The 26,535-nt window shown below is 41.7% G+C and overlaps 1 protein-coding gene across 7 annotated transcripts in view; it reads left to right on the forward strand.

Annotated features, from left to right (window-relative positions):
* The window catches only part of ttll5 (tubulin tyrosine ligase-like family, member 5), a 75,248-nt gene that overhangs the window by 31,892 nt on the left and 16,821 nt on the right, over positions 1-26,535 (forward strand). For 5 of the 7 annotated variants that reach the window (XM_085441593.1, XM_085441597.1, XM_085441595.1 and 2 more), the window contains exons 15-30: positions 2,650-2,705; positions 3,258-3,299; positions 4,151-4,258; positions 4,384-4,475; positions 5,015-5,077; positions 5,595-5,743; positions 6,035-6,281; positions 7,202-7,319; positions 7,737-7,883; positions 8,019-8,110; positions 8,198-8,346; positions 8,624-9,187; positions 9,274-9,461; positions 11,346-11,473; positions 20,658-20,847; positions 24,334-24,536. In XM_085441593.1, the coding sequence (XP_085297719.1) occupies positions 2,650-2,705; positions 3,258-3,299; positions 4,151-4,258; positions 4,384-4,475; positions 5,015-5,077; positions 5,595-5,743; positions 6,035-6,281; positions 7,202-7,319; positions 7,737-7,883; positions 8,019-8,110; positions 8,198-8,346; positions 8,624-9,187; positions 9,274-9,461; positions 11,346-11,473; positions 20,658-20,847; positions 24,334-24,536 (2,536 nt within the window). The remainder of the gene's footprint in view (positions 1-2,649; positions 2,706-3,257; positions 3,300-4,150; positions 4,259-4,383; positions 4,476-5,014; positions 5,078-5,594; positions 5,744-6,034; positions 6,282-7,201; positions 7,320-7,736; positions 7,884-8,018; positions 8,111-8,197; positions 8,347-8,623; positions 9,188-9,273; positions 9,462-11,345; positions 11,474-20,657; positions 20,848-24,333; positions 24,537-26,535) is intronic. The other 2 variants (XM_085441596.1, XM_085441600.1) reach the window with 2 other exon arrangements.

Consider the following 26,535-nt stretch of genomic DNA (forward strand, 5'->3'; position numbering starts at 1 on the left):
TGGGGAAAAAGATCTTGATTATTTAACTTTACTTAATACTCTTCTTTATCCTTGTTACCAGTTATATTTTACACAGAGCATACTGATTAGCAGGCGTCCATCTAAAATGGCACCGAACCATTAAGTCTATCTGTGGTCACAGCCTAATGATATTAAAGGAGTGGTGATTACGCCCATGTGAGTGAATGTGTGCACACATGTGCATGTGCGTCTTAACCCTAGGCCATACTGTGGCTTGAAACCCTCTCCACTGGCTCATTAAATGAAAGGGTAGAATCATAAATTGCCAGTTATCTTTGGACAGAGACGTTACTGCGCGTCTGGGGAAAATAAGCGGTGGCATGTAAAACATAGCACATCTATTATGTACCAAACAAACTAAGTCGCTGTTGGCTGATAACACTTGGGCTGCCTCCCAGACCTGTAAATAATGACAGCATTCCATTTGCATTAATTTTCTGCTTGCGTGTAGCTGTCAGTTCTCTGTCACCAGTGTTTGTAATAATTGCCGTGTTTAGGCAAGAGCATGGTGGGGGCCTGAAACTTACCTGACGGCTTGGATGAGGTAGAATAAATAGCCCAGAGCTCTAAGCTGTCAATAGATTTAATTCACCCAAAGTGTGAGAGCAAGATAGAACATAAACCTATTTATTTAAAAGGTCACTGTGACAACTAGTTAGCTATGAAGGAATGTGGGAATCAATAAACAAAAGATTCTAGATTTAAATCTTTTAGACAGGGTGGGAACGTCTTGCTAAGACTGGGGCTCCTCATGGTAGTACATGCCCAGAAGACCTTGCACAGGAGGCGCCCAAGGGGTGCCTGTCCGAACAGATGTCCGAACCTCCTTTCGATGTGGAGGAGTAATGGCTCTACTCTGAATCCCTCCTACAGTAAATGACTGAATTCACTAAGGTAGAGCCCATTCATCTTTAGCCAGAAGCTCATTTACACTGTTGTATCCACGGTCTTTTTCTTTTGGTCCCTTTACTGTCACGTCTCTTTCCCATCACTCGTGAACAAGATCCAAAGGTATTAAACTCCTCCATTTGGAGCAGCATCTTGTTCTTGACCTGGAGTTGGCACACCACCCTTTTCCTGCTGAGAACCGTGGATTCAGACTTGGGGTGCCAATTCACATTTCTGCCGCTTCACACTCAGCTCCAACCTACTCCAGTGCAATCTAGAGGCCACCACCTGATGAAGCCAATACAGCCACATTCTCCCAAGAGGAAAATGGAGTCCCCACCCTTGAGCACCACACCCATTATCTGCAAGAAGTGTAAATGACATTCAGTTTCCTATCCTTAACCTAAACACATGGTGGAAAGTAACTGTTTTGTCCACCAGGGAAAACCCCAGCATATAGGCAGGGACCTGGGGGGATACTAGTGCCCCTACCTGCTGCCTCTCCTCGAGGGAAACTCCAGATTGGAGCAGAGTCCCATAGATGGGTTCTAGACCCAATGTGTGTGTTCAGGTGAGCCCAATTATATCTAGTGGGTATCTTTCAACTTCACACATTAGCTCAGGCTCTTTCCCCATCAGAGAGGTGGCGTTCCATGTCCAAAGAGCTTATTTCACCAGCTAGAGATCAGACTGCCGAGGCCTCCACCCTTGAAAGTCACCCACCCACCATACATTGCACCTGAACCCTGTAGTGCCTTCTGCAGGTGGTGAACCCAAAAGAAGGTGGGCACATGTTGCCTCTTTGGGCTTTGTCCGAATGGGCCAAATGGACTAAAGTTTAGCCACCAAGCACTTCCATGCTTCCTCAAGGGTGTAGCCCCAAGGTTACTGGGGCCTCAAGGGTGTGGCCCCAGTAACCTTGTACCAGGCAGGGTTAGAATCAGTCTCGCACAGAGTCGCAAAGGTTTGAAAATAATAATGTTTAATTTATAAACAAAAACAGACTGAATGCCAGTTCTTGCGATCACTATGAATCAGTCTGCACTGATGAGCAGAATTCATCTGCAGGAGACTTGGCTCAACTTGTTGCCAACTTTTTTTAAAGTAGTTATATTCCTATGTAAAAGCAAGGCAGCTGAGCATCTTTGCCAATTTGCTGTTAAATAGCTGATTTTTCCTAATTCCTCACATTTAATTACCAATTTATCCCAAACACATTGCATGCAATTGTCAACCTAACCCTGTTCAGTTGTAAAGTCATAAGGGACTAACTCTTCTAACTCATCTTGATGCACCAAAGTTTTCAACTGTCTGCAAGTAGTCACAGACCAACTCCCCATCTTCAAAGCAGGCATTTCAAAGGCAACAATATTGCAAGTTCCTTGCATATAGTCGCAGTAATTTTAGTTGTACAGTGATCTCCAACTACTGTTTTCTATAGTGTGACTGTAGCTTAAGAAACAAACCCATTCAGCATCAGGGCCTGGGTTGCATTATGCTGCAGTGGGTCCCTATTTTGAAACACTTCTTTCTGACCTAAATGTATTTTTAAAAAATTCATGTATTTGATATAGCATGATATTGTTTAATTTATTGCCTTTCTGTCGCTCTATGCTCCACATTGGTTTCTTGCACAAACATTAAGAAGTTGATGCAATACATGAAGGTCATGGGAATGTAACATATTTAAGACCTGACGTCATAAACATGCCCCTTTATGGCTCTTCTGCATCCCTGCAGGCTTTGTGTGTCAGGACCCCCTGTCGAGACAGCCTCGCTCTGACCAAAGAACACAGGTAGTGGTGGACACCAGCACACACGCGAACACAACCGTCAAGCCAAGCATTGCACTCATTCACCCTTCCTTGTGAAACATTCCCATTCTTGTCTTCATGTCTCTGTAGTTACACTACATTCCTGCCACTGCCACTGAGCTCTTCTCTTACCCTAATGGAAAACTCACTGTAATGCAAAACAACTGCTAATGCAATTACAGTGTTTGAGTGACCTCAGTTTGTAAGTGCTACACTCTCAGTGGCTTATTGTTTTATCATTTCTAATCAAGTGACTAATGCTCTCTCTAGGCCTTGTTGCCTAATGATGCCACAACAGCTAATACACTTGGCTACCTCCACTCGACTACTGCACTAAGATCTGGCAAAGGACCTGCTGGAGGGATATTACTAAATCAGACAGATTTCTGCTCCACCTTATATTGTGTAAAAGGCCTGTTTAGACATAAAGTAACAATGTTTCATTGTTGTATGTTGATGTGGTTTGGATGTTGTCTGTATGTGCCTTGATACAGGCTCAATGCTGATGCAGTGTGTTCACCCATTTCCTCTTAGAAACTTTTTTCTGCACATCCAGCCACTACACACAGCAGAGTGGTAAGCTTTTTTTTTTGTTGACTCAGACGTATTAATCTTCCTTTGCTTTGTCCCTTTGCAATTCCCTGATGCCTGTTTCATTACCGGTAAGAAATCGCTTGCTGCTTTTTGCTTATTTGATTATGTGGCTAAAGCAATTTTTCACAGGGACAGACAGATGGCTTATATAAATCCTTAATGCTGCGTTTATAGTCAAAGCTTCGTTAGCAAAAGCACTTAACAAGCCGCAATGCGCTACTTTGCGTAATGAGTCGAAAAACTTTCTTCCCGATGCTTCAGGCACACCTAAATCAAGCCAAACACTAGCTGTTGAAGAACTTCAGGGGCCCATAGAGAACCTGTCCTATCCCTTCACTCTGATCAGGGGCAACAGTTGAGACCTTTTCTGAGGGATTAAGCCTTGTCACTTTTTGGCTGCCTTTGTATCCCCACTATCCATGTCAGGGTAATTAAATATAATCCCCCTGCTATTCAGATGACAAATTTTATATGTGATCATGCAGGGTTGTGCCCCTCTATCTGGCCCGAGTTCCAAAACTGCATGCCAAAGTTGTCAGTCACAGCCTAGTAGTGCATGCAGCAGGGAGACAACCAGAAATGCCACTGCTTAACAAAAGCACTCTATTTCTGTGGCGAAGACAAAAGAGGAGAACGGGGTTTTGGTTATCTGTGATGTAGCTTCTACATTTTCAACTTAACATACAAATAGATTTTTGTGGATTACCCTTACGGCCTTTTGTTCATCCTGATTATGAAGCACCTGATTTGCTTTAACAAAACTGGATTGAAAAGAGGAAACATATTACACCGTTTTTATCAAAAACTGTTTGCATCGTCTCCGCTTCTTGTAGCGACAGAGGCCGACGTCAACCAACATCTCAGAAACCGAGGATCTTAAGGACAAGCGAGGAGCTAAGCATGGCCAAGGAGACAGCACTCTGAACCTAACTGTTGAGGAGGTAAGGTCTTAATAAAGATGTTGTGTAAAGTACTTTTAGTATAGGCTGTGTAACTGTATTTTTTCTGTATAAACATTGCTTCTTTTTTTTAATAGATGGTATTTTACTTTCCTTCACTAATATAGATCAGAGTGCTGCGGAGGATAAAGGAAGAGTATGAAAGACGAGGAGGTTTCATTAGGATCTTCCCCACCGCGGATACATGGGAGCTCTATGGGTAATCTGAGCCAGGAAAGAACAGACAGATCCCTTGTAGGCCGCAAGGGAAGTTTGTCTGTAATGTTACTCATTACTGATACTGTGCTCAGATAAGCAGGACATTTAGCTTAAAGCCAGACTAAACGACTCCTGTTTGCATTTGCTAATTTAACCACCAAACTACGATATAGCTCCAGAGTCACTGGAAACTTGTTGGAGTCTATGTTCCAAAAAAAATGATCCCACAGTGACTTTATATTAAAATGCTATTAAACTCCTATTAAGAGAGGAAATCCATCATTGTGCTTAAAATTTATATTCCTATATGAGGATTAGTTGCATGATTAAACCTCCGTTAGCAGCAGGGTATTTTGTGGCATTTTTAAAAGCGTTTTATTGAGCGGTCTGGGGAGCTATTGGTGCAGTTAATACCCGTTCCTTCCACAGGATCACAGAAGTCTCCTTTTTAACACATTTGCCACAAATAAAGACGCTGGAGCTCACTGGGGCCCCTGCCTTTATGATTATTGTAATTTGCTTATTATCTTCTTCTCTCAGAGGATATCTTGAGTCCAAGACATCAATGAACTTCGTGTTGGCGAACAGACTTTTCCATGGAAGGTAAGCATTTCCACTGTGGTCGGGATGGGAAATAAATCTCTCCATCAGTTTGTGGAAATGGTGGGATTGTAACGTGGCATTTGTTTGGTCTTTTGACTGGATAGGTGAGACGAACAGCTTTTCCAGCGCGCGCCTGTGTCTATGTGGCATTGTGGCATTGTGGCATCGATTCGGGGGCAGGAAGGGAAAGATAGTCACAGATGAATTGTGCCGTTTTATTGAACCGCATTTTTGTTATTGTAGTACAACGTTCATTTAGGTTATTTGAATCTGCGCAGGCTTTCAAAATTTAACCACAGGTTTGACTGTATTGACTGGAGATTTGTCCCCCGACTAAGCTAAGATTTTCCATATTCATTAGGTAGTGAGTTCAGGGAGATGGTTGCTGCTGCAGTACCTAACTTAAAGTTGAAATTTACAGCTGTTTCTCTGCTTTATACTTGTTGATAATATCCATATAAATCATTATTCTTGTTGTTATTATCATTGCGTTGACACGTCTTGCTCTGCCTCGCAGGAATGTGAATGGGAATGTGCAGCTGCAGGTGGACGTGGTCCATGGCTGTCACGTTGTCCAGTATGAGAGGAAGCTGCTGTCTCTGGAGGCACGAAAGAGGAGACAGCGCCACCTGACTCATGGCTCTGCTGCAAGGAAGAAAAAATCGGGTAAACTCAATGTGTTCTTTCTTTTTTTTTTCCTTCAGTTTGAAATAACTTTTTTTTTTCCAAAACTAGGAAGAGTGTAGCTAAGTAGAACAACATCTCACGCTAATGCACTTTTGGTTCCAATAAATAACTCCCCTGTGTCACGGTAAGGTTGGCCAAATATGACTCTGTATGAGTTCATTTCATTGCAGCAACAATAAAAAGCCTATTTTGAGTGCATGTGTGTATTTTATCCCAAATGCCAGTGATGCAACTGACATTTGTCTTTTCTTGCTGTGTTGCATACCTCAGGGAAGGAATCCAAGGCCTCCCTGACTGAGAACAGCAGTCAGGAGGGAGAGGAGTGTGCTCAGGAGGAGGTGAAACAAGCTCTTGAGCCAGTTTCACACAAGGCTTTGGTAGCAGAGCAAAGAAAACAAGTGGCCACACCACTGGAGCGATGCCACAGTAAGGCTCAGTCCAGCTCAGAGGCAGCCGTGCACAATGCCAGCCCTACAGTCAACCTGCTCAACATCCTTCAACAGGGCTGGGAACTCAGGTCAGTTTGCATTCTGGGCTGCTGCTCCCATTCGTCCTCATTGAGTAAGGAGTACTGTGAAGTTGCAGGTAGAAACGAGGACGAACATTTACACGTGTTGATGTTTTAATTCCTCTCACTACCTCTGACTGGCTGGGCCTCAACGAAAGTCAGTGTTATTCTTGTACGCCATTGAGTCCAGACATAATAGTTTACTTTTTAACTTTTTCTGCTTTGATGAAAACACAGTTTTAACTTAGATTGAAGCACATGGCACTTCAGTAAAAGGGGGCATGAAAAAGTGTTAAGGTTCATGATGGGTCTGCAGAAGGTCCCGCAATTTAAGTAGTTTGTGACCGTCTAGTAAATAAACGTTGGTTTATTAGCACAGGCAGTAGCTTTCCTTTTCCTGAGCTACAAGTAAACAGTCATTGTTTGAAAATGGTATAAAAGCAGATGTAAAGGGTTCAAAATTTGCTGAGGATCAAGACACTCACTTTTCTTTAAATAAAGACACGCAGATACAATATGCTTTCACCACTGTACTTAGACTCAACAAAGGCTGCAGTCTCCTGTCATTTCAAACGTGTGCCTGAAATTATAATTTCAGGAAGAATTACGATAACAAGTCTGAGTTTGTAGAAATTCCTTAGTGCTTGCCAGGACTGTGCACGAAGCTGGGAAATTATAGTATAGCATGTCTTTGTTTGTGTTTGACAGCTACAATGTTCTGGCAGTACTCTCTCCAGGTTCACCTGGGCCACGAAGACAGTTTGTCATTTTGATACTGATACAGGACAAGATACAGACAAGATGCACTGTGTTCCAACAGCATTCTGTTATCAGCTATTGTTGCATATTTCTATTTTTCATTGCTTTATATTTGCTTTGCCTTTGATGCTTTTTCCTCTCTCTTTTCTGCTTTTACCTCTCCTCTTCAGCAAAGTGCAGGCTCGTATTGCTTTCTCCTCTTACCTGCAGCGAGTCCAGCAAAGACTGTTAGCAGAAAGCAGAGACAACACCATCTCAGCTTGGCCCGACAATGGCAACGATCAAATGGTACAGCTATAGCATTTTTTTTTAACTCCTTGTAAAAAATGAAAGCAATCGAACACTCTGTAACTTTGTTTTCTCTGTATGTATGTGTGCATGTCAGTTTCCCTTATTATTCCTCTGTTACTCATCTGCACCATGGAAATCTGCACGTGGCATTTGTAGCCACATAGAAGGAAAACGTGGACTCTGTAAAAGAGAGTCTGTTTGGAAAGTTTGCATTGTAATGGCATACATCATCATCATCATCAGCAACCTTAAAAAACCTGAGGAAAATCAGTGTAAAATCGTGCCTATCTCTGATCTTTAAATTCAAAAGTGTTTTAAAGTGAGTCAGACCCAGAGTTAAGACGACAGAGACGGCTCAATGAATCAGTGATTCGGGAAACTGATGATAAAAGTTTTTTTTCTTTGTCTTTACAGGAGCTCGTGATTTGCTTTCTGAGAAAAGCAGCCAGTAACCTTCAACAAAACATAAAGGTAGTCTTGCCCAGTCGGCAGTTACCACTCCAAGACCGCAGACGCATCCTGTCCCATCAGTTAGGGGAGTTTATCCACTGTTATAACAAGGTACCCCTTCCCAGACTGTAGAGTCATTGCAGAATTACAATTCAGAGAGGTGCTTGAAACACAAAGGACATTGAGCTGTTTATTTCCAACAGTCAAAGTACATCTGCAGTTCTGTTCTTTTCTCTATGTTCCCAGGAAACTGAACATATGGTGAAAAAACAGGAGATTAGTAAAGAGGAGCGTTGTGTTAATCCTAAAGTGTTTCAAGAGTACATCAGTGCAGCCAGGTTAGTGATTTGGCTCAACTTTTTTGAGCCAAGTTTTCTGTTACACACATTTATTTCATGTCTTTTTTTTTCTTCTTGAACTAACAGTGAAAACGACCTGGAGGAAGTACTGACATTCTACACGCAGAAAAATAAATCGGCCACCGTCTTCCTAGGAACAAAAGTCAGAGGCATTAAGAAAGATGTTCGTGAAGCAAATGCCTCAAGAGATTCAGGAAACTGTGATAATTCTAAATGTGAGTTTCTTGTTTCTTTTCCCATGTATGCTTTTTGTTTTTTCTACTGTACATCTGGTTCATGTTTTAATTTTTTATCATTCAAGCATAGTAAACAGGAACTGTTTAGATTTGTGAATCTAGAACAGTGAAAGGAGAAAAGATTGAGTCATCTGGGGTGAAGAAAAGGTCAGCTTCAAATGATTAGAACTTACTGCGGGAAAACAAATGTGTGTCAGAGCTGAGGAATGAGTAACTGATGATAAAGGAGCTCTGGCTTATTTCCTCCTTTGAACAGCTTTGGCCGTGGAAGCGGATTCAGAGTTGTCGCTCCTAACAGGGAAAGTCAGCTCCGACTCAGACAATAAGGCCACTGATGGTCAGCCTTCTTTTTGTTTGCTGCCTGAAGACATACGGGCTGAAGTAAGAATGGTTAAAACCCAGCCAGAAGTCCAGTCGTCTCAACACCGCTCCAGTTTTCCTGTGACCTTGGACTGCGTGCACAATCATGTGCAGCACTGCTCTCCTGCATCCCTGCCTCTTCACTGTCCACCGCCGCCTCCACCTCCTCAGCCACCATCTTATGCACAGTCCTTGGCAAAGTCTCACCTCTGCCATTCTGAGAGTATTTCTGACCCTCCCGCATACACCTCTGCCCATGTGGTCACACAACCTCCAAGGGTCCTGTGGACGGCTGCGCCCACGGGCTCAAATGCGGCGACTACAGGGCCATCGACACAGGTGCTCAGAAGAATTCAGTCCTTTACCTCATCCATGGCTGGCTCTGCAGCGGCCTCGTCCGTTCCAAGTGCCACACACATCTATAGCCAGAAGCTCTCTAGACCCACATCTGCAGGCCAAGGTAATCTTTCCTGCACGGCGTGCTGGTGTTTCAAATCAAATTCACAAAGATGTTCTCACCTTTTCCTTTTTGTTTTTCTTTCTCAGTGATCAGGAGGAGCACTTCCAGTAAGCTCAAGTCAAACTCAGTGGGAGCTTTCAGGGAGTTGAGCACTCTGACCGCCCAGGCCCAGTCCAACCAGCAGGCCTTCATCTCAGCCCTGCAGAAACTGGCAGACAAGCAGGTTGCTCACCACTATGCCAGCTCCAGTCACATCAACCTGCTGACACAACATGTAAGTTTATTATGCTCTCAGCTTCTGCAGCCCTGTGACTCAACAGCTACAACTACTTTGAGTAAGAAACTATGTTGAGTTATTAAGCAACTGTAAACTGATCTGTGTAATGGTTCATGTAAGGAAGAAGAATCTGGCCTCTCTGCAGTAGTCCTCTCACTGTGAGGTCTTTGATATTTCTCTTTGTTGATGTGTAAACCTGGCTCAGGCCCCACGCTGATCGGCGGCATCTAACTGCTTATTCATTCAGCAGACCTGTTGGAGCCCGAGGGTCTGCACCTTCCTTCTTCAGCCTTCAGCTCGCCTGCAGTCTGCGGGCTGGGGTTGGTATGGGGGTGGGTCTAGGAACTGGAGTTTGAAGCTGGCCGGCCCAAACAGTGGTGAGCAGCGTCAGCCCCTCAGCTCTGTGTGAGGTCTCATTATCAGAAGCACCATGGGGGAGTGATTTCTGTTGATACTTAACAAGCAGCCACCTTTTTTTTCTTCTTTTTTTGTGGTAATTGATGCTTATAAATCAAGGAATGTGGCAAATTGGCACCAAGCAGGGGAGTGGCAACTTGGTTGTCTCTATCACCACCTTGTCGCATATTTCCCAAAGGTTTGCCCTTCAGCTTTGGGAGCCCATCAACCTTTCATTCTTCCTCCTGTTCCTTCACCTCCTCTTCTGCATCGCTGGATTATTTATTTATTTATTTTCAGTCAGAGATTTTTGCGATGGCACCAGACCACACAGGCGGCAGTTTTATGGCTTCCTTATGACTGTATATTATTCTGTCTATCTGAAAGGTGTTTGCTGTATTTCCTGTCGGTAGTTAATCCTCAACATGGCAGCAGCTTATTTTTCAGAGTAAAGTAGTTCAGTGTTTTGCACTTAAAGGCTTAGAGTACATTTGCTTTTTGCTTTTTTTTCCAGGACTGAGATTTGAAGTCATTAAATCACTTGCTGGACTAAATGGAGAGCTTTGTAAACATGAACAACACCCTGTTGCACAGTTGACTCCGTAATTACTCACTCTCATGCTAGGGCACATATACAAAACAGAAACTGAAATTGAGTAAAGCCAGACATGCTGAACATCAATGAAGTGAATATACTCCTGGGCTGTGATATATTGATGGGCATATATGTGCATACACAGCTTGTGCCTTGAGTGAAAAGATTTCTTTTGACAGATCTATACTCCCATTTTGGTCTCTTGACATGTTATATTACATGTTCTCCAAAGGTTGTTTTAATTTCTGCAGATTATATTAAACACTTTATAAAAAAATATGACCAGTCTACCTTAATAAACCCCAATAAACCAGAGCTGTAGCTATGTAACAAAACGCCAACACTCTCTTTATTAATGCCATGCAAGGCCCAGCAGCTTCAGTTTTTTTCCCATTGGTCCTTTAGTGCACAGAAGGAAATAAAGTAAATAAAGCACCGCAGCGTTATGTTTAATTCTCCCACCAGATTTCATCGAGCATCATTCCCAGGCTAGCACAGAGCAGTACTGGGGCGCTTTTGCCACACAAGTGCTGATGTGGTTGCAAACACTGTTGGCCTGGAAAGTCATGATAGCTGATTCTGTTGAGGATGCAGGAGGGGGAGGGGACCGCTTAGATTTAGTGCTGAGCGGAGACTGGCTGCGCCATGTGCTGTGTGTACATTTCACACAGCCCCCAGATACGAAAGATGGAGGTGATTGGCGTATGAAGAAACACAATGTTCCACCTAATCTTATTCATCACTTCTCTGTATTTAGACATGGGATCACTATTAGCGAGATGTTCGGTTGTACTTATACAGAAAGTGCGGTTACAAGTACATTATGCTTGTAAAATGCAATCAAGATGAATCCTCCCTTCAAGTTTTTAAGCCTTCCTCTCTGCCCACAGTTGACCAACCTGAACCTGGCGAACAAGATGCTGAGCAGAGAGAGCTTCACACTGAACCCTAAAGCTGCTACAATCCAAGGACCAGTGAGAGCTGTTCACCCTGAAACAGATCTACCGAACAGCACTGGGTGAGTCCAAGGAAGTATAACTTACAATAATCTCCCCTTGGAATAATGGTTTGGATCCAACATGAGTTCTCAACAAAGAACTCTTAAAATCCAGATATCCGAGATGCTTTCTACTGCATTGTAAAGTCTGTATATGCACAGAATGTAAGCATAAATACAGTCCCAGTACAGCAAAGGCCTCAAGCTAATTTAAGACGACCAGTAGATTGACAGCTGTAGGGTTTCAACTTTGGGCATAAAACACTTGAGACAGCGTCAAACATGTAAGTAAAGTAACATTAACCAAAACCCTGACAGTGAAGCAGAAGAGGAGGTGAAGGAACAGGAGGAAGAACGAAAGGCTGATGGGCTCCCAAAGCTGAAGGCCAAACCTTTGGTGCACAGCGACTGGAATTTCATTTTAATACGACTCTGTTCTTTAAAAGAAAAATTGGTTTAGCCACATCTGAAAATTGCATTTGTTGGATATAGATGCACTGGAAAGCACACTTTATTTACATTTACTCTTCAGAATTGGTTCACAGATGCCTCTCTGTTAGCTCGCTTTTGCATTTAGCACATATGGTGTCTCTGCTACTTTGCAAAAGCTTCAGTGCTGCTTCTGGTCAAGTTTCACCATTGTGCTCATGTGTACTATTTATTTGCTCTCCCCTGAGGCAGCAGACACAGATTAGTGCATTACAGTCTCAGTGGGGTTCACTGCCAAGGTAAACAGCGTGTCCTTCCTTTGACAGACTTAAGTTTGAGATGTGCACAGATGTTGGAGTCAGGACACACAGAATCTAAGAATGCCTGAAGCATTCAAATTAATGTTTAACTTTCATGAATATTCTTTGCTATTCTCAAGATTAATGTTTGTAAAAGCTTCAGAAAAGCTGTTCAGTGTGACTCCTTTGGCTAAACTACTGTCTTGGGGATTGTCTGCATAATCACTTTTATGCTATAATTACTATAAGTACTGTGCTTTAGTGTAGTATATACAGTAAGTATAAAGCCTGTTTGGTGAGGCTTATTACATTCTAAAGACTTTTTAAAGGCTTCTGACAATTTATTAGATTAAAGAAGTTTGTCTCTGGAAAGGGAATGAGAATTTCCAACACCTCTTTGGGCAGGCTAGTTTATCTGCAGGCAGGGAATTGGGTCTTTTGTTCCCCTTTTTAACTGTGCTCCGTGGACATAAGTAGTTGTAGAATTGGCTGCTGAGTGTCGGCGTTATGTGGAGCACGCTGGCAGCTGAAAGCGTTCTGTTGGAGCGGTGCTGGAGGCAGTGGTACAATGTCAACACCCACAAAGTCTGTCTACTCAAGGCTCTCGCCTCAGTACCCACTGAAATTCCTCCTTCTTCACCCCGGCTCACTGCGCTGAGAATAGGAGGAAGGAAAGAGAAGGAAAATGATCGCATCATCATGGCTTATGGCACCAGACCAGGATTATAAACCTATAGGCAAAGAGGGGAAACCTTAAGTGTGTCATCTTCTTCTTTTATTTGCTTATGTGTGAGTGGCAGTGTCTCAGACTGCTTGGCCCTGATTTTGGACTCTGTTTTTCCAGTCCTGCCCTTCCTTATGTATGGAGCTGTCAGGGAATTCCTGGAATGTCTGGCCTTTTCCCTTTTAAAAATGTTTTTATTCCCACAAACTAAAAAGAGACTATTAATAGCTTATATCATTTTTACAGATAGATTCATAACAGAAATCACGCTTTGAGCGATGCAGTCCTCTGACGGATCAGAGTTACAGTGTGATTTCAGACATTGCATTTGCTTTTCCATATCATGTTTAAACACTTCATTCATCAGAAAATAAACTGGCCCACGATGCTCTTGCAAAAGAGATTCTAAGATTTAAAAATGTTTGTTCAGGTTTGCCTTTCAGCTATTCACATTTCAGAATTACACTTTCACAAATCTAAAGAGAGAACATAAATTAGCGTTTTCTTGCAATACAAAAAGCTCTTGAGGGCCCCGGAACACCGAGCCCTTGGTTAGGAATTATCTACATGAAATGTCTTTAATAAGATATTAGGATAAAATGTCTTGATTTCATCCCGACTCTGTTTCTTAAAACACAGAATTTCCTGAGCCCCCTCCCCCTACGTTCGGGCTCATGGCTTGTGCCAAACATACTGAAACTGTTAAGCGCACTGGCTCTTAAAGCAACCACAGGGGTGAAGTATGATGGGTTTCAAAGTGTAGCATGGCTCTTTGAAGTGCTGCTGCCAGGATCTGCCAGGTATGCTGCATCAGCACTCTTAGAGCTCCTGCCTAAATTCAGTGTGCTGACAGTCAGGGGGCTTTGAACCCATACGGCCCATCTTCATATACTTATGGGGTAAGTTGGTGATCTCTTCCGGTGTCGGACCTCCTGGTACATTTATGATCATTTCCATTCAGTGTACCTATAAATTGAGGTGTTGGATTACTTTGAAATACTTGACACCTTTTACTTTGTTTAAAAGTATTTTCTGTTACTTAAGTTTGCTAATACCGCTTGTGGTCTGAGTTTGCACTGGACCTCCATGTGGTCATGTATTATTATTAAGTCAGCAGCTGGTCATGGTTGGTTCTCATCATTTGTGTTTGTTATGTGAATAGTTATTGCTGTCTTATTACCAGAGCCGCAAACGTTCCTCTCTGTTTTCTTCCCCTCTACGTTCATACCAGCTTTGTGCTTTGAGAAATGCCACAACCCTGCTTACACAAGGTATTTTTAGTCCTGTTCAATACTTTGTTAGATTGGTGTTTTACTTGGTTGAATTTTCTAGAGGCGAATGATTCCAAAGGGTTTTAAGGCGGTCCATTTTCTAAACCAACAGCTCGAGTAATCAGAAAAACGCTGGTGAAAATGTAAAAATTCTTTGATGGGGGACAGATTCCCACAAAATTGGTCTGATGTCTCTCTTCCTTTGAATTTAAAAGGAGAGATGTTTTTATTCACGTTGATTGAAACCAGATGTGGCAATGGGAAGGCAAACCCTTAAGGTAAGAACAAGTGAAATTCCAGGGAACAGATTTAGTCATTCAGCAGAAACATGCACCTTTAAAGCAGTTTTCATTCCCATCAGTGTGCAATATGGTTATATGTACTGTATATAATCTGCTTTATGGAACTGACAAATGTGTGACCGTGAATTAGGGTTGGGTTGCACCAGCTATTTTTAAATCCATTGCAGGTTTGTGTGGAAAGCCCTTACTATTCGTCTTAGGATCACTAACAAGTATGAAGTTACTGCTCAAAATTTAACCTTTAAAGCTGGTAAATACTTCATATTCTTAGAACTACTGTCAACAATGTAAACAGGACATGCAATACAGAGCACTGAGTTTTAATATAATTTCTAAATAACATATATGTGTTTGAATGTTTGTGTGTGTCCCTTCCCTTGTCACAAGGACTTGCTGTAGCAGGTGGTTCCACATGTTTGATTTGGCCCTTCCTGACATAACTCCAGAGGGGATTTGTGTCTCAGGCTGGAATTCAACCAGTGACATTTTGCTTGCCAAGGGAATCTGTAAACTACGCTACTGAGTCACTAAAAACAAATAAACTAGTAGTAATTTCTAGATGTATGTGTTAGTTTGTTTTACATTAGACATGCAGGGAAAAATCTTTGTTGCGTGTGCAGGAAATGTTAATATCCATCGATGCATTGTAAAAAGCATGTAATCTTATTATTGATTACAGCAGAAATTCCTTTGTCGTTAGAAAACAACTCTCTGAACTCGACTTTACAAAGAGAATCAATTGGCTGCTTCTCTTTGTTATCAATCATAGTAATCTGAAGGTCTTAAGTTTTTGGATTACTGTTAAGACAAAATCATATGTTTTTTTATTTATAAAATAAAAATAATAAATGTATTCATTACAAAATATGCAGGGAAATTCATCATGATAGTATTTTTGGTTATTATGAAACAGGAGCATACTATTTCCATCAGGTAATATGTTGTGGTATCTTGGCCATCATATGTATGCTGCCATCAACCACTTTAGTTACAGTTTGCCTTTTGTCTTCAGATTTCTTCATGGCACAGATTTTACAAGCTGCTGGAAACATTCCTCAGAGATTTGGGTGTATGATAGCAGTTGGCTGCACATCCATGATGTGAATCTTCCATTTCACCATATCCCAAAGATGCTCTATTGGACTGAGATCTGGTGACTGTGGAGCACTTTTAAGACCAGTGAACACTGTCATGTTCAGGAACTCATTTTGAGATTATTTAAGTTTTGTGACATGCCGTGTTATCCTGGTGGAAAGGACCATTAGAGGATGGGTCCAATGTGGTCATAAAGGGATGGAAACGGTCAGCAACAACACCCAGGTGGGCTGTGGAGTTTTAGAAAATTCTCAATTGCTCCAAAGGGGTTCAGAACCTATCCTCCACCGTATTACACCATCACCACCAGCAGCTTAAACCACTGATACAAGACGAGATGGATTTCATTTTTTTTTTTACATCAATTTCTGTTATATTGTTTTCAGTAATTCAGGTGACCCTTAACCTCCCTTAGTTACACTACAATAGGCATAAGCTGCTGGGGGCTGGAGTATCATGGGGCTTGACCTTATAATATAAAGCACTTTGAGGTAACCGTTGTTATGATTTGGCGCTATATACTAGAGCAGGGCGATATGGCCAAAAATATTTATCACGATATATATTTGAAAATTTGCGATAACGATATAACCGACGATATAATTGATGCGAGACAAAATACAACTCCACAACATTACTAGCGCAAAAAGACAACCTTCCATTTATTTTCACTTAAACAAGAAGCTGGTTTTTATGTACATTAAAGCTTTATAAAAATGTAACAGTGCAAATGCAAATTCCTTGCTGAAAGTTTAACCAAAAGGCATTTCCAGTAGAAATGGGCTGACATATCCTGAGCATAACCATGTATAATATCCACTGAAGTTAAAAAGAGGTGCTTTGCAACATTAAACTGCAGTGTGCAGTACGTATTTTTCGGACCATAAGGTGCACGGGATTATAAGGCACATTAAGCGAAACAAAGCAGTCAGATAAATCAAACTTTATTAAACTCATTCTTCTTGCTTCCTCCACTTCTGTACCATTGATTCATTAATGTTGAATTCTCTGGCAGCGGCTCTATTCCCATGTTGTTGCAGTATATTAATGACTAACCTCGTATTGTGGATGGATTATCTCAGTTGTTCTCCTGACTGAAGTTTGGTCCGTTTACAGCATCCTGCCATGCGATTGCATTTGTCTCTAACCATGAAGAACCTTCACGTTAACTTTTATAAGTGGAAAAGTGTTAGTGTTCGTCCTCCAGCTTCACTGTTTATATTATGCTAACATAGCTGTGTCGCTAGCGATCACGTAGCACATCATTATATACCAGCTAGCCCAACTTCAGTAACCCTACAAACATCACTGCTGTTTAGTTTCCTGTCTTCATTTATGTTGGAAGTGATAGCAGAGCTGTACGTTTGAATTTTTTCAGAAATCTCTCAGTCAGAACATGCTATATCATGCTTAGGTAACTAGCGAAACTAGCGAGCTAACTTCCGCTAGCTTCCTGCTAGCTTCTAACTCCGTTAAATGTAATAACTTTTGTTTTCATGGATGCCTGGAAGTTAAACTTTATAGTTACACCTGGTAAAGCAGCAATGCTGACCGTTTTATTAAAGATGAAAGAATTTAGACAGTTTTTAACTCTAAGTGATGCTGCAGTGTTGTTTGACCTGAAGAATACGGAGTTTAGGACCTAGATTACTCCCAGATTTAAGAGCATCTTAGTCCGACAAATATGACAATAACGACGGCCGCTTGCATGTTCTGCAAAAAAATGTGCTTTGTTGTGTATCTGACGGACAAACACCAAACCAGTTCCACATCACGGAAGTTGCACCATTTTTACAAACCAATTCTGGTTCATCTGTTTCACTCAACAATCGGCCATGTGCGTATGAAAACAAAGGCACTGCGCATGCGCGTTTTACTCCCATTCTATCGCGATATTTCATTTTCCTATCGTTGCCTAACATTATACCGGTATTACCGTGAACGGTATAATATGGCCCAGCCCTACTATATACATAAAATTGATTGAATTTGACTCAGCCTTTAGTGTAAATGGTTATAATCCCTGTTTTGTTTTGTTTTTTCATTTGTTTGTTTTTTTAATCCATTGATTTTACTTATCCAGAACTGTTTTATAGCTTTCCTTTTTTGGATTTTCAAGTGAAGTTGTGTGAGTTTAAAACAGAAGTGTTTAAAAAGTAACCTATCATCCTACTTGGAAGAAAGCACTTGTAGTTTTCAGTACCCCACATTGCTCACCACTGCCCTAATGTAAGCCTCATCATCCCCGGCACTGCTGAACTCAACAAATTGTATTTTAAGAACAGACCTACTTGGTGTCATGTTTTTGCAATAAAACACGATAAACAAACACTGATTAATGGTTGGAAATACCCCTACACTCTTGAGGCTGCTAATGTTTACACTGACCAGGCAGGGCTTTGAGATAATCTGGCATGATGTCATCTCAGACGGTACATTTTCCCACATTCACACTGAGTTAGATTGATGCCGCACATGTGCTCAACTCGCACGGCTGTGTTGTTCTACAGTAAGTTATATCAGCATATTAAAGGATGGCGAGCACAGCGGGGAGTAAGCTGACACCCACGAGCAGAGGTCCGGCAGTGAGGGAAGTCCCAGATAGCTGAAGCTCCGCACATGTGCTGTGATGAGAAACTCAGATGTAAAACTATTCCGCTCACTCATTTAAGAAAAAATAAAAATCAGATTTTATTGGTTGCTGTTTTGGACAAAAGTGCTTCCTCCTGTTTTTAAAATTCATGGTCATCTGTAGTAGTTTTTTTGTGTGGTGTTGTGTTGACAAGTTTCCCCCCGTCACCCCCCTCCCTTGTGAGGTTTTATAGCGACATTGTACTCAAGGAAAGCCTGTGCTTTTGACCTGAGACAGTCCATTTTAGACCATATAGTAATAAAATGGTAGCACTGAAGGTCCCCGCGGTCCAGTCTGCAAACTGCAGCCAAGTCAAAGGAAATCGCTGCTGTAAACAAAGAACAAGTTCTTGTTTTGTCTCCTGGTGATGTAGAATCTCTGGCCTTGCAAAGTTCACAGACGAGCCTTTGTTTCCAGGAGCAAAAAAAAAAAAAATGTATTGGCCTTTGGTCACAGCAGTTGTTTTTGCAATATATGTGCTATTATGTGAACTGAGAAATGCATGGGCGGATAACATGTTCACATGAGTTTAAGATCCCTTGTGTCTTGGCCACACAGGGAAGGAATTTATTTTTTTCTTTTACATTTTAGCAACACAAGATTATTATCCCACACTATGCATTGTTGTTCAAGATTAATTGAATTCTAATTTTAGCACTTATCATAGTTTGGTCCTAAAAATATTGTAGCTATTGTGAATCTAAGTGTGCAGTGTTTTCTTTAACTGTAGACCAATAGACAAATGTTATTGCATGTGGGAGGAATTTCCAAGAGCTTTTTTGTCATTAAGACCTCCAGGGATCCCATTTCTTTAGCTGTACGCGTATCTCTTTCTCTTTTTTCCCCTTTTATATTTTTCCTCGCAGCTCCCAATAGTGCTCTTTTATGGCATTATTTTTGGCTGAGGTGGTGTATATATACAACAGCACACCAGACTCCACAGACTCGATTTAAGCATGTCTGAAGGCTGAGGCTGGTCACTTCATTGCTTTAACAGTGGTCAAAAACGGTTGAAAAAAAAAAAAACTGAAACAGGCTTAGGCCTAATGACAGATAATCCAGTTACAAACTTGTGGAGCTCGTCAAAAGGTTTGCTTTCCAGGTTGTGGTTTTGTGATGTGGATGGAACGTGAAGCGAGGAGGAAAAGTTTTTAGTTCAGCCTGTGTTTGCCACAGGCTTGCCCTCTGCTTTCACTCTGATTTGCACACTTTGATTTGAGGCTCTGTGGGCACAGCGGCCACTGGTTAGGATGTTGTGAGATGTCTTGTTGTTTCACTTTTTACTGGTGGTCTTGCATCTCAACATGGAGTTTATAGCTATTGTCACATCTGCCTGGAATGCATGGTAAAATAACTGACGAGGTAGCAGTGAGTAAATATATTAAGCTATTTGTGGACTCATCCTTTGTTGTTGTGTAACAAAGCATGAGTTATAGTAGAGTAGTAACATCTGTGTTTCAAGCAAGCATTTCCTTATTTTCTGTCATATATATTAAACAACAGTGGATGGCTTGAATCACACCAAGGCTTGAATGTGTGTTCTTCAAATGGCATGCAATTGCTAGGGTGAAATTGGTTGCAAAGTTATATACAGTGCTGCACTAATAAAATACCTTGTAATTGGTTTGGTTGCTAGCTGGTAGCCATGGTGGCCCCTCAAACTGCTTGCCAAGCAGCTGTAAAAATGTAAACATTGTGACATAAAACAGAAACACCGATCGACTGCCTTCAAATGAATAATTGGTTGGGAAGGCATTACTTTTATTTTGAAGGTGAGTGTTCTCTGTTTGTTGTTGGCATTGCACCTTTTCACATTTCAGTTTTGACGGTTAATGGTTAGTAAAGAGAGTAAATGGTGAGTGTTTGCAGACAAGTTGTCATCTTCCTTGCAAACTACAGGCAACCGTAGAAACCTTCTAGATCTTCTAGACTGCATCTGATCTCACCTGGTGACCAGTTAGGGAATAATATTTTACTCTAGCAATCAGCGGTTACTAGGGGGTCACCAACAGGTCTCTAGGCCTGTGAAACTGAGGCCTGGACATGGTCAAAGTTTCAAATAATGATGTCAGTGTATGCATAGGTAACCCCTGTGAGTCAAAATGTCAGGATTCAGGCTACTCTAAATCCTTGGTATCAAAGAGTGTTTCCTGTCTTGGATCTGCACGCTGTCAAAGAGACTGGATGTCATAGACAGAAAGCTCTAGCCGTGAGCACGACAGCCCCACCCATCTGCTGTTTACAAGGGGTAGCCAGCCAGTCGAAAGTTGATCTAAAGAGAGCGAAGCTAAAACTGTTTGTTTGTATTCTTGCCAGAAAATGTCTTTAAAGAACACTTTTTGGGGTGCAAATGTCACTGATATGCAATTCAGAAGAAAGAGTGACTTTGTTTTTTTGTTGGTTTGAAGTATATTACTTTTTCACCCTGTGTATCTGTGTCACTTCTCTCTAAGCCACAGGCCGCTAAAGGAAGAGGACTGGCAGATGCACAATGACTACAGCCTGGTGAGAGGGGTGACACCCAAGCAGCACTACCAGCCCACCCAAGGGAGCTACCAGCTTCAGTTTGCTATTCAGCAGTTGCAGCAACAGAGACTTAAGGCTCATCATCAATTTCTGGACCAGACCCGCTGCGGACATCAGGTAAGATGTATCATTTTCTTAGTAAAGAATGTTTGTTTTCATTTAGCATCTTGGATGCTAAACAAGTGCACTGCTCATTTTTCCATTGGTAGTATTTGCATTTCTATTTTTTCTTCTTTCTTTTTTGTAAATAAAAATAGCACAGACACTTGTCTGTTAACACAATAAGATTATTTTTCAGATTCTTTTCTTTGTTGGTTTTCAGTAATGGCACCATGTAGAACTTAACCTTAAGAACTTTTAACCCATAAAAACCTCAATATTTGTGTCTGTATAATTTATGTCCTTACCTAAGCTCTGCACTTTGCAAAATAGTGCAAAATGCACCCACGTTAAGAGAAGAGATTCCATGTTAGCCTCTGGAGAGCTATTTAGAGGTTCGCCTTCCAAACTGTCTAATAAAACAGTGTTTGGTGGAGACAGTAGCTTAATTCTAAAGACCAAAATGGAACAACTCTCTCCAATATCACATCATTTGAGTGAATGACTCTACTAGGCATATGGGAAGGTGAGTAGACAAGAAATTCTACTCTTGAGGGTACCAGCAAATCTTGACTTTTCAAATAGCTCCATTAGTTTTCCTATTTTAAGACAAATAAATTCGGAATATGATTTTCTTAGCAGTAGAAATGTAGCGGCAAAAAACCTTTTAGTTATGGCTAACAAGCCGTGACAGATGTGATTTGGCTGTTTTTACAGGGAGATTAGAAAGTTAGAAAGGCCTTAGCGTAGGAGTTTTTTGTTTTTCTTTGTTTGTTTTTTTTAAAATGTTTAGACTAAAAAAGAGTGGCTCTCGCTTTTAGCGCAGTGACTTTGAAAGGAGATCTCACCAAGAAGGAGGATGTATGTTTCCATTTTCCAGAGGATTTGGTGGACTGAATCTATGGATTGAGAGAAATGGAGACAGGACAGTGCCATGGGACAGCTTAAAGGCTGGAATGACTGGATGCGCCCAATTTTTTCCGAGTACTGGAGTTGGCCTCACGTCATTGTTTCTCATCTTGGTTGGAACTTAATTAATGCAATTGAGTTGATATTTCTTTTGGCTTGGTCGGCAGCCTTACGTAAGGCACTTTATGATTCCTTCTCTGTTCCGTTCATCTCTTCTCGTACTTTAAACACATTTAACCACGTTTGTCTTATCTGTGACATGCTCCACCATAATTCAGCCATATAGCGGCATGAATATGTCTTACAATTTCAAATCCCTTGTGCCTTTAAGGACTTTATGTGTACAGAGCAGTACAAAGAGTCAGAAGACAGAGCTTTTTTGTTGTTCACCCTCTTAAACTGAGGTAATAGGAGGGCTGACTCTAGATATGGTTGTCTCACCATCAAGTCAGACAACCCTCCCTAAAATCTTGGCTATCCCACCCCATTCATTCCCTTCTCCCCAGCTGTCATGGCAATGTGTGCCACTGCTTAGCTCTTAGGCAAAATCGTTTTGCATGGTATAGACCTTAATCTGCCAAGGAATTTGTCAGTGACTTGATTTCATTCTTTAGTGCCATTAGATAGGGGTTTTGATCTTTTTGATACAAATGTATTTTATCTCAAATTCTTGGATTTCCTGGCCTTGGGAGAAAGTTACCAATACTTTTTGATAATATAAATACACAAAAGGATGTTCTTAGTCGAATGTGGGTGCTCGTGTGCATACACGTTCTTCAGTGTGAGAGAAAGAGACAGGGGTCTGTTCCGGCACTCCAGTCCACGTTCCAGTTACTGGGTGCAGACTGCACGGCTCCTCCACAGGATTGGCCCGGGGCCACCTGGCAGCCAAAGAAAGGTGCCCTTCCTGGCCCCGCTCAAGCTGAATTGTGGCCATAGGCCTTGCAACCAGGAAACTTAGCTTCTCATTTATCAACACAGAAATTACATCAGATATTCCCTGTCGGCCCTTTGAACGGCCACACTGTGAAACTGGAAAACCATTAGCTCGTTAGATAGCCGTATAAAGCTGCAGAGAAAATAGCGTGGACGTGAGATGTGGAAGGAATGTATGCGAGCATTCCCCGGCATTGCAAGGACAGAATGAAATGTGGCTCTAAAATATTATGTCAGAAAGACAACAGCATTTTCCCTCTTCACAAGCCTTTGAAGAGATCTTGTATAAACAAATGAATAATGTGAAGAATTTGCTTTTCACTGGAGCCAGCTGCGAAAAAATGTCGAGCTTGTTTTGATACCGGATGGCATTTCATTAATATCTGCACTAATTTATGTCAGGCACTTTGATATTTCACCTTAATGACCAAAGGCCACATTTTTTTCCATGACTCACCCATTCCAAATTTGCTCCAACTTCCTTAGGCCTTTTTTGGGAGGGAGTTTGATTTTTATTTTGTCCTAAACAGTTCACTACACACATGTGAGGAACAATCCGCATGTCAGTCTGTGGCACATTTAACCAACCGAGGGAGAGTTGTTTTTCTTTTACTTGGCCTTTTGAATTTTGTGATGAAGCAAATGGCCCAACAGTGATCTACCGCTACATGATGCCAAACAATTAAAATGAAACGTTTATTAAGGTTAAAATAAACAGGGAGAAAAGGCTGAGATATTTTAAATTACACAAGAGGTGGACTGAACATCAGCGGCAACACGTCTGATGAATGATGGAATGAGGATTTGAGGTCAGGAGAGATGTACTACAGTGATTGTCTATAGCCGTCTGTAAAACACAGCAGAGGCTCTGTCTTGGTTTTGTGGCTCCATTACACCCATTGGTGTTGGAGATTTTGTCAAAACTGACTACAAGGACTACATTTAAACATGTTAAAGAATGAAGGCAGTCTTACCAAATATTGATGTTCAAGCTTGTTAGAATTGAACCAAGTCTGTTTTTACATTATACATTATATTATATATGTGTATAACATGTAAGTTTACACATGTTTCAATAAATCACTGCACCCATTTCTCAGTTTCAAATGAGAGGTGGCTCAGTACATGAGGGAACATACTGTATATGTTTTGTTTCTTTTGCAGCTTTGTATACAGCCTGCGGTTGTACACAGTTAATGTCTTGACCAAGTATGTTTCAAATTACACATCAAATTTGAAACTTTGAAACTGGATTTATATTTCAGTTAAGATCTTTGTAACATGTTTATGTTCTCTCAAAAGCTGAGTTTTACAAAAGCTTGCTCGTTTTTAGGGTTAGTAATCACTCCACAGCCACCATCACTGGTCCAGTATCATTTTAAACCATTGAAGCCACAACTGTATGCTCCATGTTAACCTCTCTCAGCTAGTTATTGAAAATCCTTTGAATTCCTTAAAGCAAACTATAATATCACTAGATTTACCAGTGAGTAGTCATCCTTTGTAGTTGCTCTTATTGTACTGTACTCTGCCCAAAGTTTAAATTAAAGGTCTCAAACCTCTTTGCTTTGTTGGTTAAGTTTCAAAGTAGCTTGATTATTGTAGTAGTTTGATATTGCCCATAAGTAACCGACTTTTGTTTTCTTTTTGGTTTCACAGGCTCAATTTCCAGACCAGACACCACATAGCCAGGCTCTCACAAAATCATCCAGCTGCCCTCCTTCCAGCTTTCACACTCTGCCCAATCAAAGCCATGGCCTAAGCCATGTCCAGACCTGTGTTAGCCCAGCTCTTGCTCCAAAGCCACCCAGCGGTGCCCGAGAGGGACAAGTCAGGAGAACGACTGCAAAGCGTCTCGTCAAGTAAGACAAATGTTGGCTCTGGATCACTCTGTTTATTAACCATATGACAGTTATAGAGCATTGTTAAGTTAAATGAAGCCAAGGTCATCTGAACCTCTACTGACATCACCCGACAGAGGTAAATGTCTGAATGTGAAGGTACGTCACAGCTGGACTGGTCATTAAATGATCGAGCGAGTGGGTATCAGTGGTCCTGCCTACTGTCCGCTCTGCTCAGAAAGCTTCTTCACAGAAACTAAGTGCAGTATTTAACAGCAATGAAGAAGAGTGAAGCGGACTATCTCCATTTTTTTGCTACACGTGAGAAAGGGCAAGATCGGACAACGTCCCAGCCTCCTTCGCCCTATTACACTTCCCATAGTTCATATGTGAAAACTGCTCATTTAATTTATCACAGACATAGTGCAGTGTGGTGGCAGGCCCTCCACCACCACCCTGCTTGTGGAATGAGACAGAGTTCATGGGATTGGTGAGCTCAACAGGACATGGCTAATGCTAATGAGAGTTCGAATATGCGTGTAGTGGAGTGCTCCCAGTCTTTTGGCCGCAGGGTGTATCTACCCGTTCAGTAAACAACCTCATCACAGGCCTGATTTCTGCCTGAACCGTAAACAAAACGTGGTTCAGTGAAAGGGCCTGGACTCGGAGCGCCGTTTAAATCCTGTTTGGTTTGGAGATAAGCTGAAGACTGCATAAGGAAAAATAAAAGGAAAGCAGTGAAGCCGGGCTGAACTGCCAGCTATTTTCCTCACTTATTTTATGACTTTATTACTGCAACATCTGGCAAAATTACCCAACAACAGCAAACCTTTGTGATCGGCGCTGACTGTTTGTTTAAAGTAGGTTGTTGCAGCGGTGAACTGCTCTTCACACTTATTTAATGTTTAAGAGGAAAGGATACCGCTGGACTGGAACACGGGCTGTTTTTGTAGTATTCCGGGTAAGCCCTTACAGTGTGTGAATTACCCCAGAGTCCCAACAGTGCATTTCTCTGTTTGACTTTATTCATTCATTGCAAGTTTGCAGGCCTGCTGATGCCGCAACCGAGCAGAGCCCTGGCTCTGCTGACGTGTTACATCCAGTCATCTGACTGGACTGGACAAACTGTACCTGGCAAGAAAATAGTTAAGAGGGCAGTGCCGTGGTGTAGGGGTTGTATAGAATAGGTTAGCGAGGCCATGTAGGTGCCGTGTTTGCTCGTGTGTGTGCATGTGTGTCTTCCTGGCAGTGGTTGTGTTTACCCTCTGCATGTGGAATTCCTGAGCCCCCTCACACTCTTCTCTGTCCTGCATTTTTGCGGTCGACTAGTGTGACAGTGGAGAGTGTGGGAAAAACGGAAGCTTCAGGACCAAAAATGCGCTGATGGAAACAATGAAGAGAAAGAATAAAGAGAGGAGAAAAGAAAGAATGACAGAAGAGAAAAAAAAAAGGTTAACTCTGTCCAGGAGAACGGAGATGATTGTTTGCAGAAAACGGTGGGATAATAAGTTGCTTCCCTTTATTTCCAGCCCACATTTTAGGGGCAACTTAATACCCCTGTTATTGAGGCACATCTGAAACACATCCCAGTATAGGCTTAAGCCCCTCCAGCTTATAATAGTATCACTGTGCTGGATGTGTTCAAGCAGTTCAAGGTTATCCACCTTGAACACCTTCCTCCAGCCAACTGTAAAACTGTTGTTCAATATAAATACACCAGCACTGGCTTTGGCTGGTTTCCCCACCGCTGATGATCATCGACAGCTTTTAGTTAAATCTATTGATCAGAATGAGATTTGCATTTTTGAACATTTGTGATCCAATTTGATCCAACCAAATAGTTTCCTTCAAGTAAAAGTTTATTGGGGTTGTTTTTTTGGTCCCAAAGTTGGAAATGTTATCCACCGAGCGGGCAAGGTGACTGTGTAAAGTCACTTTTAAGTAAAGCTGAACGGAGACTGGTGCACTCTCATGAATGACAGTGCCTTTGATTTTAAGCTCAGCTAACACACTTGAAGCA

This window comes from Copadichromis virginalis, linkage group LG19, assembly GCF_057382275.1.
Source record: "Copadichromis virginalis isolate Kocher_CV1m ecotype Utaka linkage group LG19, C_Virginalis_male_GT1.1, whole genome shotgun sequence".
NCBI classification, from domain to species: domain Eukaryota; kingdom Metazoa; phylum Chordata; class Actinopteri; order Cichliformes; family Cichlidae; genus Copadichromis; species Copadichromis virginalis.